The 12,194-nt window shown below is 25.7% G+C and overlaps 2 protein-coding genes across 4 annotated transcripts; one reads left to right on the top strand and one right to left on the bottom strand.

The window, feature by feature from the left end:
• Positions 1-152: 152 nt before the first annotated feature.
• LOC112688498 (acyl-CoA dehydrogenase family member 9, mitochondrial-like) lies at positions 153-1,886 on the bottom strand. The gene has a single exon (XM_025561730.1). The coding sequence runs from the start codon at positions 1,838-1,840 to the stop codon at positions 179-181; it is 1,662 nt and encodes a 553-aa protein (XP_025417515.1). The 5' UTR covers positions 1,841-1,886; the 3' UTR covers positions 153-178.
• Positions 1,887-2,265: 379 nt separating this feature from the next.
• LOC112688496 (general transcription factor 3C polypeptide 1) lies at positions 2,266-12,125 on the top strand. Of its 3 annotated transcripts, none has more exons than XM_025561725.1 (32): positions 2,266-2,671; positions 2,730-2,926; positions 2,990-3,126; positions 3,186-3,432; positions 3,499-3,738; positions 3,811-3,970; positions 4,144-4,360; positions 4,430-4,724; positions 4,892-4,980; positions 5,062-5,161; positions 5,236-5,416; positions 5,709-5,851; positions 5,914-6,151; positions 6,405-6,606; positions 6,688-6,778; positions 6,855-7,029; positions 7,096-7,273; positions 7,603-7,767; positions 7,833-7,968; positions 8,925-9,059; positions 9,136-9,486; positions 9,574-9,785; positions 9,906-10,098; positions 10,158-10,225; positions 10,452-10,551; positions 10,622-10,695; positions 10,775-10,892; positions 10,962-11,170; positions 11,258-11,323; positions 11,401-11,602; positions 11,663-11,765; positions 11,977-12,125. In XM_025561725.1, exons 1-32 carry the CDS (start codon positions 2,590-2,592, stop codon positions 12,084-12,086), a joined length of 5,214 nt encoding a protein of 1,737 aa, XP_025417510.1. In that variant the 5' UTR covers positions 2,266-2,589; the 3' UTR covers positions 12,087-12,125. The 3 variants fall into 3 exon arrangements, with proteins under 3 accessions (XP_025417510.1, XP_025417509.1, XP_025417511.1); XM_025561726.1 differs by having other exon boundaries at positions 2,267-2,671; positions 5,730-5,851; XM_025561724.1 differs by having other exon boundaries at positions 5,730-5,851; positions 11,401-11,765.
• The last annotated feature ends 69 nt before the right edge of the window (positions 12,126-12,194 follow it).

The raw sequence follows: 12,194 nt of genomic DNA, 5'->3' as shown, positions 1-12,194 counted from the left end.
CTAATAGCGTGATAAATAGCTTTGGCTTGATGATGAGTAATACCATCAAATTTAAGAGTACTGAGATATAACTATTTAGGAAAAAATTAATATTTAACACTAACAAATATAAACATATATAATACAATTATTGCTATATATTAAAAATATATCTACATTGAGTTAAATAACAAATTAATCAAACAATATTTCTTTTTAAAGCATGTTCAAAGAAATAATTTTTTTCGACAAAACACTTTTTACCAAGGGTCTTTAAATGTGGATCAATAACATTGTGTGGAGCATTAATTATTTCATTTACTTTTTGACTGCACCGTTCACGGATAATATTACTAAATAAATTGCTAAAAATTAATTCCGTAGGATATTGTCGGGTATTAGAATGAGACAAATTTTGTGAAACTCTATGTAACACAGCAATCAAAGCAAATAAATCCATAGCAGTACTATTAGCTCTTTCAAGTATCATTTGATAGTAAAAAGTGTCAGGGCCAAGATTGATAAACATACTTTGAACACCAAATTGCATTCTGCTCAAGCAATATTCTACATCCAAGGCTTGTTTTTTTAATGTTGGATGCATGTAGTTTTCAACATAATGATTTAATTTTGGTTTATCTTTTAACGATCGTTGAATTCTTAAAATATGACTTAGTGTATATTTGGGAAACATTAATGGATTTCTTAATTGTCTTACATCTTCTGCCATAAATTGACCAGCATATTGAATACCAAGTAGAGCACCAACAATCGATAGTAAATTTGATCTACCTTCAAACAACAATGAGTCTTCAATATATTTATATGATTTTTTAGAAAATCCCAATTCGTTTAACAAATTTAAACAGTTACGAGTAGTGTCATTTATAAATAAACGTGCAAGAATTGGTTCATAATCACATTGCGAGTCATAGGAGTCAAAAATCAAACTAGTGAACTTCAAAACACAATCCATTGTATATATATGGCTATTTAATTTACCTAATTTGTTAAGATTAGATTGATCATGGGTATTGACATTTTGAGAAGCGTTATAGATGATATTCTTTAATTCTCCCAATGTAGCAGAAGATGATTCTAATAAATCTGCACAGAACAATAATTGATAAACCATTAAACCTTCATTTTCTTGTCCTATATAACAATCAGCTTGAACATTGTTAAATGAAACACTTGAGTTATCACCATCATCAATAATCTTAATGCCATTGTTTGGAGAATTTTTAACCAAAAATACTGTGAAAAAATTGGAACCACTTTCTGGTCGGTTACATTCATCCATAGTTTTAGCAAATACTAAGAAAATATTGGCCTGTTTTCCATTAACTACCCATTGCTTTGAACCATTTATTACCCATTTTCCATTTTTATAGGAAGCAGTAGTTGTGGTGTTTTGAACATCATATCCATGTTCACTTTCATAAACACAAGGTGATGCAATTAACTCACCAGATGCTAATTGTGGTAAATAGGTTTTCTTTTGATCATCTGTTCCAAAAGTATTAATAGACTTCACAACATTACCATGGGCTAGGTAGGCTTTACTGTTTGTAAGTCCAATACTTTTATAAGCTTCTGAAATGGATGCAGCAGATAGTTCTAAACCTCCAAATACTTTAGGCACACTGACACCAAGAAGTTTATCGATTTTCGGTACACTGATATCGTTGATACTTTTGGTAAATGCATCTTTTACAAAATTTCCTACAAAAAAGCTTTTCGCAAACGAGGGTTTTTTTTTCTTGTTTGTAAACGAAGAAGGATGACTGGTAGCAGCAGCAGCAACAGCTTGCGAGTAATTGCGACAAACAAAGCCAAACTTAAATCTATAAGACAACATGATTGTAATTAAAATTAACTTATGTCACTAAATTAAGGATACACGGTATGAAGGGTTTCTTGAACAGGACTTTCGGTGGACATAATTATAAAACGAACGATTTTGTATAATTGCTTTCGGCCGTTGCATAGCCGTACGGTAATACGGCACTACAGACGGTAATTCTTTCGAAGATAATTTCATTAGAATTTTGTTAGGTTAAATTGTTAACCATTATCTTTCCATTTTGTTTTGTTCACATTGCGATTATAGTACATTGCTCTGTGGTTTAATCTATTCTCTGGTATAACATTCTAAAACTGTGATATTATGTAGTAACAGCACAAATAACATGATAACGTTTCATTTCATGTTATCAGTAATACAAAGATACCATAGATGTTATGTATACATAAAGGTACGTTTATAAAGTGTACCACAGCATAATCTATTGACAGTTGTTCTTTAAAATGTCATAATATTTTAGATCATATTTAACAAATTGACAGTTGACATTGCCATTAGGTTCTCTGTAATTTTAAATTAAGTTATTCATCAGTATTTATAAAATAATAATAATAACTAATAATCAATTTATATCATAAATGTGTGCGTAAATCAAGGCGATAACATACAACTTTATTTTAAAACTTATTTTTATTATTATATTTAGATTGAATAATAGGATATGTAATAACTAATGTACACAGTTAACGCAAATTTCAAAATCATAATTATGCTTATTAAATAGATTTACTGTTCACATAAAAATGCAACAATTTCAAAAAGATTTTAGTTCTATTATTTTAGATGAAATAGCACTTGAAGGATTAGATGGAATTACTATTGAAGGTAAAACTAGTACTTAAACATTTCATTCAATCACTATATTATACATTTTGTTTTCTAGCTTTATGCAAGAGGTTGTTGAACAATTTTGATTGGCCACTGAAACCTATAGACGATTCAGTTAAAAAAATTATTTGGTCATTTGTAGTTTGTCTGAAAGATGTGGAATTTTATAGACTTAAAACGCCTAGAGATCCTTTAATAATATTTAATCGATATGATTATATTCACAGCGAATTTGGTTCACTATATGAGCCGGTATGTTATATTTTTTATTTTTACTTTTATTTTAAACATTTTATAATTTGAGTTGGTTTTCAGAAAAATATACCTAAAGATATTTATCCAAACCATCCTGTTGAAGATGGCCTTATTATGGGATCATGTAAAGATTATTTCACAAGGTTCAATTTGGGATCATTTCCTAGAAAGATATCGGTGGAAGAAGCAGAAAAACGGTTTTAAATTATTTATGTTTTATTTAGAAACATTTATTTAAGGCTGTTTTATTTTTAAGGTGGGGCAGATGCTTAGTTATAGTAGCCAAACAGGAAGTACGCACTAAAATTTTAATACCAGAAGATAAACGTACCAATACATATATATCAATACGTTATTATTTAATATTGGAAAGAATCGGCCGTTCACGATATTTGGGAGAAGGTTCTTTTGGTACAAATTCATTGAGGACTGTTTTTCCTGATTCCAAAGTATTATCTTATATAAGAAATCGATTATGTGATTATGGTTTGATTAAAAATCAAGTATATTATAATTACTTAAATATTATCAATTAAGTATTACATTTTTATTTTATGATTTTATGAAAGGCTCTTGCTTTTGCCGGAGGCAGTAATCAAGTGGCAAACCGTATTGTTATTTCGAGTTTGGAAAAATTCTTTGTTAAAAGACAAACTACTATTGATGTCATAGTATCAAAAATAGTAGATTATTTAAAAACACAACCAAATTCATTAGCTTCATATGATCAAATAAAAGCTGTATGCAATATCAAATTATCAAAAACATTTAAACAACCTCAGGTCAAAAAATGTTGTGATACTAACGTAGTATGTAAATTAAAACTAATATATACTTATGGTAATAAATGTAAATATATTACAAAATAACTGCTATTTAAGATTCTCAAATATCGTGATTTGTATCCAAATGCAACTGAAAGTGAATATTTATATAAAAAGGAACCTAGAAAAGAAAAACTTATAAGATGTATCAAGTTAAAGGATTTGGTGGATAAAGACAATTCTGAAAAAGAACATGAAAAAAAAATTGTTGTTGAAGGTGGTGTTTTTAATTTTTAATTGTATTTATTGAACAGAGTAGGTTGTAGTATAATATTTAATAACTATTAATGTTAATATTTATTTTATACAAGTAAAAAAACAATAAAACTCAAGATTTTAAAAAATAAACTTTGGAAGTAAAATATTATTTATAAATTTTTTTATTTTTAGGTCCTTCAGGTCGTGAATTTAAACAAGATTGTTCATACGAACGACAAATATTAAGATGGATTGAGAAACATGGTGTTAAAGGCGTAACACTTTCTGAAATATCTCGCGCTTTTAGATTTACTACTGATGGTAGTGCAGAAGGTGTTTTAAAAAAGCTAACAAGCTTAAATTATTTAACTAAAAGTTATTGTGATCGAGGTCGAACAAAAGTTTTTAGGTATTTGAAATAATGATGAAAATTGAAAAAAATAAACAAATTTTCAATTAATACATATACATTTTTCAGTTATATTGCTAATAGCTGTAACAATGTGCACGATAATGATATTGAAATGGAAGATTTGTCAACACTAAAAAAAGAAAATGTAGATATAGAAAAAGATTTTATTGCGGAAAATAATTTATTGACAAATAGTACTTTGAATGCAATAGAAAATATATCTATTGAAAATTCAAATAAGCCAGCTCAATCAAATTTAGACTATGAAAATCATGATTCCAGTCAAATTTTAGAAACTTCTGAAAATGTAGAGTCAATTAATCAAACTTTAAATAAAACATTGATTAACATTCCACCTCAAGTATGTATTTTTTTAATTAACATATTTCTGATGTATTAATTTTCAATATCATATTAAGCATAATTAAAATTTTTTTATATAGTGTAATCTTTTCTACATATTAATTATATTGTATAATAATTATGATAAGCATTATCTCTTTTAAATGTACTTTTATTGTTAAACAGAAAGAAAATAATAAACAATGTGATATCGAACATGCAGTTACACGAGTAATGGAACTGGAGTATTGTAAATCTGTTTATGAAAATGCTAGGTAAAAAAATTATTTTATTTATTTTAAAAACTTATGAAAATAGTACACATTATTATTAATTTTTAATTTTTATAATTACAGACAATCAATTAGTTTGACCGATAGGTTTTACTTTAGACGAAATATCATATTCAAAATGTTTTTAACTGAAAATTTAATTAGCTTACTTAATATAAAAAAAGTAAATCAATATTAAAAAATGATAATTATAATATTTTAAAATTTAAAAATGTTAATTAATAATATTTTTTTCAGACTATTATTGAAACAGAAAAAAAAAATCCAAAGTTCATTGGAACTCTTGATATTAAGACATTAGTTAAGATTATTGGTTATTTTGAAAAAAAGAAAAAACTTAAATCTGTTCAGTATCGAGTTACTTATGAAACCAAAACTGTGAATTATTCATTTGTAGGAACTCCTAGTGTTGATTTCAGTGAGTAAAAAGTGTGAGAAGATATGTGTTTTTTAGAATAATTGTACTTTAAGCAATAGCTATATATTTTAATTATAATATTATTTTTATATAAATAAGACTTCATTATTCAACTTTTTCCAATATCTCAAAGCCTAATAGAAATTATATTTTTTTTTTCAAACACACAGTTTTTGAAGTATTAACAATATGAGAAAAGTTAAAAAAAATAATTTAAATTTAATTATTTCTTGATAAGCAATTGTAATTAAAATATAACTTATTCTTGTAATCGATAATTAATTTTTTTTAGAAATTTTTATATTTTGTTTAGCAAATCCAGACACTATATCATACATGAATAGTTTTTTGAATAGATTTAATAATTCAATGAAAGCAACTAAGGCTAACAAGAAATGGAATTTAGTGGTTCAGAAATCACCAGAACCAAAAATTGTAATTTCTATAGCCTTCAATATTTTAATTAGTTATTAAAATAATGTGTATGTTATTTTTAGAACATATCAGAACTGAAGCTTCCTAGGTTTATGAAAATGAGATCATTGCATGAATACCTGTATTATTTAGTATATGATCATCCTGGTGATAGTTTATTAAATGCTTGCGATGAAACTGAAGCAATGGTTTCTAGATATAGAAGTGATATAAGTAATGGTGAAAATGCTCAATTACCAAAAGTTTACTATCCAAGTGTTAGTTGGAAAATGTTTGTTCCACCATTGCCAAAATATCCAAGTAAACATTTTTTTATGTTGAAATTTTAGTTTTAATCATTTATGGTTTGAAGTATACCAGTTACAATTATTTTATTAATAAGAATATGTATACAATTTGATATTCCTCTATTTTTTTTTCTATCCATATTTAACTCTTTTTATATCAACTTATAACATAAATTATTGTTCATTTTGACTAAATAGAAATTAATATTTTATTGTGCTACTCATAAATTTAATTTGTCTTAAATAAGTTTTACTGGCTATTCCAGAATATCCAGATGGATGGTTTTTTGTAAGTGATATTATTCATCACATGCCGTTAGAACTGATGCTAAAAATTGTTAATTTCAATAAATCTAAAGTCAATCTAGACAAACTTGTCAATTATGCTACTCATCCTGTATTCAAATATTTACCCCTAATGACACTTTCATCTGAAGTTCTTTCTATGCTATCTCAAGGATTAAAAAAGTAACTCATACACATACATATATATATATAATATAAATAAAATAATCAAGAAATAATTAGTTATGTTTTTTAAATTATTAGACACATTCGAAATACTTTGAATGTTTTACGGCTACTCTGTACAATTGGATTAATACAATTTGGTGAGAAAACAAACAAAGACACAGAATTAGTAAATATCATAAAAATATTAAATGAAAAAATATTCATTTTACTATGTACATTTTTTTCTACTGTTTTTTTTTTAGATTTTTGCTTACTTAAATAGACGAGCTAGTCTTTTTAACACTGTGAGAAGCAATCCAGGCTACTATAGAATATCCGATATGGAGTATGAACAACGCTTTTATGAGTTTTTTAGTAACTATGAGTTGGAAACATTTTGGTTGGATACTTGGTATTTTTGCACAAATACACCATTAGGTAAGTTAAGAAACATATATTCAACCATGATTAAGAATTAAATATTAATAATTATAACTTATAAAGGCTATAGAATGTCCAATGTGTCAAATAAGCCTAAACGTCGAGAGATTATTGAAAGAAGTAAAATATCAATTGAAGAAGCATGTGTTTCTAGAGATGTACTTGAAGCAGTGAATCGAGATGATGGGAAAATACCTGGTGATAATAAGGGAGCTGCAGGATTTGATAGTCATTTATTTGCGTAAGTTTTTGAGTAAAATATAACATATAATTTAATATTTTATATAATAATAATCTATTTTACTCAAATCCAAATAATTTTCTACCTGAATCTTTAAATTTTTATTTGTTAGTTTATTTCCACTTACCCAAATGAAAGATAATTTATTTTCAAAGAAACTAGTTAATAATTTTGTATATAAATATTCATAGAAAATCAAATTCAAATTTGTAATATTTTTTGTATAACAAATATTTTAAAATATGTTTTTCTCGGGTTAAATTTCCATTTATTTTAATTAAAAAAAAAAACTAACTTTTTTTTAATATTTTTTAAATTTTTTTTAATAGGCACCTTGCTCGAAATTGGAGTATAAAAAAAAATTCATCTTCTATATCACATGCAAGAAGAAAAACCAAATTAAATCTTTTGCTGATGCAAAGAGTAAAAAAACATAATAGTCGGAAAAAAAATGAAAAGAAAAAAACTGAAGTAACTAAAAATCAGTATAAAATGTAAGTACTCAAATTGTATGTAAAATATTCGTTATGACCTAAAGTTATTAATTCAAAAAATATAGGAGATTTAAATGGACCCCTGTTGAAGATCAACTCCTTTTGTTTTGGAAATTGGGTACAATGGTTATAAAACAAGTTAAATCACAAGCATATCTTTCTTATGGTATAAAAGACATAATCAGATCAATACTCGGAAAAGTTTGTAAACGTTGACTTATTAAAACCTTTAAATTCTTTAGTGTTAAATGTATGTTGGTGTTAATACATAGGTTAAATCATAGAAATATTCTATATTTACATTTTTAACATATTTAGTTAGACATTTCAGTACATATGCCTACGTTATGTAACAGGTGCTCCCTAGTAGATCACTTATTATGGTTCACTTTATAAAGACTTTTATAAGCATTCCAATTTTAAATAAACTTGTGACATTCATCTACAAATAGACCCACGAAAATTATAGTACCTAATCAAATTTTATTATAACTAATCTCTCAAAAAAATATGTTGAGTAATCTAATTAGGTGTGGGTCTTAAAGGAACTAGTGTAGGAACTTGCTCTTTCTTTAAAATAATAAATTATCCACCTTTGGGCTATTGCCAATGAGTAACTTCACCCTCCTACTTTAAATTCTTCTTATAGTTATTTTCATTATAATTATCCAATTTATTTATTGTGTTTCCTGCATTTACAGATTATAAATAAACTTTTGATTTTAATAAAAATAAAAAATACATATTTAGTAACTAAAATCAGATTAATTAATTTACCATTCAATTTGTATTTTAACCTTAATTCCATTATACATTTAAGTATTAGTAGCATAGTTTGATTAAATATACGAATTTAAATAAATATGTATTATCAGAACAGTGAATCAATACTTTTATTCAAATATTATCACTTATAAAGATTTGAAAGCTAATTTATCACCCTCTTTCATATGAAAAAAAAAAATTTCCAAACAAATATTTTTATATAACAAAATTAAAATTGAAGTGACAAATGTATTCATATGTAATGTAACTTAATTTATTAAAAATTTATCATTATTTAGTGATAAATATAACATTAATTTTTATTTGTTAGCACAAAAATAATAACTAATTAATTTTTTAAAATATATAACACTGAACATTTACTATTTTAGTACTATCGATCAAAGAGTATTGATAATTACTTAAGACGAATACGATACTTAATGCGTTTTTCTTCTATTGAATCACATGTAAATACTTTGTATGATGAGTTAAAGGTTGACAATGAAATCGAAAATATTTTCAAAGTATGTAATCATGTATATTATACTAATATGGTTTTAATATATTTTGTGAATTATTCATAATTTGTGTAATTAACAGAGTGACATAGAAAAACAACATGAACTGTATAATGCGAAAAAATATAAGGCAATGAGAGACTTGATTGTTATAAATATTAAACAATTTATGATGATATTGCGTGAACGTGGAATAACAATTGATACACAATGTGTAAAAAATAAAAAAAAGAATACAACAATCTTGCAACCAATAGATATTAAACAAGAATTTGATACTGTCTGTAGCAGTAGCATGTTTATGTCAGATGAGCTAGATGTGGATTTAAATTATACTGACACAATTGGCAACCAACAGGATTATGTTCCAGAGACAAATTATATATTTACTGTGAACGAAATTTTTACTTCAGTTGTCAGTTCACTCATACATGTAAGTAAATTTAATATCTATACTCCTATCAAATAGAAAACAATTTCATTGAATTTATTTTTGAGAAAAATTAAATTTGTGTTATAGAGCTCATTGAGTAATCAGAGTAACGACCCTAGGATTTCATTGAGTTACTTACAAGCTTTTAAACAATATCCAGATGATATTTTAAAACAATCATTCAACGCTATAAAAGATGGCAATATAATAACGTGCAGTCAGTATCACAAAGAATCGTTACAAATTTTATTGTCTACCTCACATATTATACAATCAAAAACTTATGATTATGGTTCTAAGTATGTAACCCTTTTTTAATTATAAACTATGGTTCATTGCATAAATGAACAGTTGTGTGTGTATTTTTTTTAAATATTATGTTATTAAAATGCTAACTTGTAATGATGTTTTAATGACAGATTTTTTTCAACATTGGTCGGTAACACTGACGTTGGGCGCTACAAAGATGCGTATATTGCATATTCAGGTATCAAAGAAGATTTGTTTAGATGTAAAATGTTGTTGTTGTACCCCTCGAGTGGATTGTGTTCGACACTTACCAGTCTATCTTTAATGAATATTGTTGATGTTTCCCTAGAATTTGATCAAAAGGCAAATAAAATATTATTTAATTTAATTTTAAAGTTACATTATTAATTTTTGTTCTTCAGTATTTAGAATACATGCCTAATGAAAATTTAGATGAAGAGTCTAAATGTTTAAAAAATACTCTAAAACGGTAATAAATTAGCACTTTTATACTGCAATTATTTATTTTTATTTAGATTTTAGAGTAGTAAGATTTTTTATCGATTAGTCTATTACTAATAAATAAATAACTAATAAGTATTTCTTAGAAATGGTGTATGATGTAATTTCATATAATTTTCATTTTTTTTTTTTTTATGAATTGCTTAAAATACTAAAAATCTTTTATAGAAGCATAACATATTTTTATTTTTTAGTATGAGGAGTCGTCATTTTGATTTACTGTCAACCAGTAATGATTCAGTTGAATACATTAAAATAATAACTTCTGTTACGAAACAGTTAAAAAATTATCAGGTTGGTTGGCAATTTTTTTATTTTTTCTCGTTGTGAATTGTATTTTCAAACTACTTTATACTCATTTTAGGTTATTTGTAAACTAAAACAACCATTACAGAAAATCGAAGAAGAAATTGATTTTGTATCAAAACGCTTATTTAGGTATATATTTATCAATTTTAATTTTACAGTAAGATACAAACAAATTTGTCAATTTTAATATGGCTTATTTATTTATCAGTCGACCAACATTTGAACCGGTACTCGAGACCATTGATGGATTGAACGTTTTGTGCAAACGAATTCTGGAATTCTGTAGCACCAAAGAACAATTTGGTGCCTCGCAGCGAGATATTAATGTAAAAAAAAAAAAAATGTCTTGAAATACTAATTTAAAAAATTACATTTCAATGTATTTATTTTTTTAGAGACATTTTGAAGATTTATCACTTGGTGTTCTTGCATCATCCTTGAGATATTTGATTGATAAAAACTTAATATTAAGAGCAGGTGTTGAAGTTCCAGCATACGTACATTACCGATATGCTGATTTATGGCTAGTTAAAATTCCTAGTGTTAATTCGTCTAAATGTTATAATTCTGCTATCATCGAAGATGAAAATAAACTCCTATCAGAGTGAGTAATGTGACCATTATATGATTGTCTTATTGTATTATTATAAATGTGTTACCAAACGATTGATTTTTAACCGTTCGTTTTCAGGTTGTCGGAGGATACAGAATCTATGGGTCCACCATTTAAAAGGATGCGTGAAGAACGACCAAAAACGTGAGTATTTAACGGTAACTTTTAATGGCATGTAGACAGTTTTCAATTAGCCATCTAAAATAAATCAATTAATTTAGAAACGTAACGACTGAAACCATGGATCGCATCAAAATCTTCCCATGGACAAGATTGGATTTGAAGATCAACAAAGAATGCCTAGAAAAGTATTTGAACTCAGTTTTGTCAAAAATAATCGTTAAACCAGGCATTTATTTAAAAACTCTGAAGAAAGATTATTATCCTATCATTCACCCAATTCATGTCAGAGAGCTCGTAGAAGTACTCATTTATATTATTTTCAATTTTTTTTCAATAGTAATATCGGTTTTTTTTCACCAGATGCTTGAGGTAATGAAATGTATAAAAATGATTTATATCAAAAATATACGTAAGCCATCTTTTTTTTCTGAGCCATCACCTTTAAGCCATAAACTAATGTTTTGTAAGTATTGATCGTATAAATATAATTAATATATTTAATTTGAATAATTAAAACATTATTATTATTAATACTATAAAATGTTATTGTAAAGAGTGAAATTCATTAATATTATTTTATTTCCTACTTTCAAATGATTGTTTAACAATATAATTGGTGTTGGTGTAACATTGTGGATTAAAAATTATAATAAATTTAATTTACTATTTTACAGCTGATGTAAAAGGATTGGAAGACGAATCATTTATAATGTTAGAGCCAACAATTGACTGTGAAATTAGATTTGGATATTTTTCAAGTAAATTTAGTTGTTATGAAAAGTAGATTTTTATATTTTTAATAAATAACAAAATTTTTTTTTTTTTGTGCGTATAATTATTAATAAACACTAAGAAATAATACACACACGTATATATATATTTGTATAAATGT

Source organism: Sipha flava, unplaced genomic scaffold, assembly GCF_003268045.1.
Source record: "Sipha flava isolate LNK unplaced genomic scaffold, YSA_version1 39_pilon_pilon, whole genome shotgun sequence".
NCBI lineage: Eukaryota > Metazoa > Arthropoda > Insecta > Hemiptera > Aphididae > Sipha > Sipha flava.
The sequence above is the reverse complement of the archived record's forward strand: the minus strand, read 5'-3'. Positions and strand labels throughout refer to the sequence as shown.

Bases quoted from the DNA above. Each gene is read 5' to 3' on its own strand.
- LOC112688498 (XM_025561730.1), bottom strand. From the start codon at position 1,840: ATGTTGTCTTATAGATTTAAGTTTGGCTTTGTTTGTCGCAATTACTCG.
- LOC112688496 (XM_025561724.1), top strand. From the start codon at position 2,590: ATGCAACAATTTCAAAAAGATTTTAGTTCTATTATTTTAGATGAAATA. The intron at 3,739-3,810 runs GTATGTAAATTA...CTGCTATTTAAG, and splicing joins AATGTTGTGATACTAACGTA to ATTCTCAAATATCGTGATTT. The intron at 7,969-8,924 runs GTTTGTAAACGT...TTACTATTTTAG, and splicing joins TCAGATCAATACTCGGAAAA to TACTATCGATCAAAGAGTAT.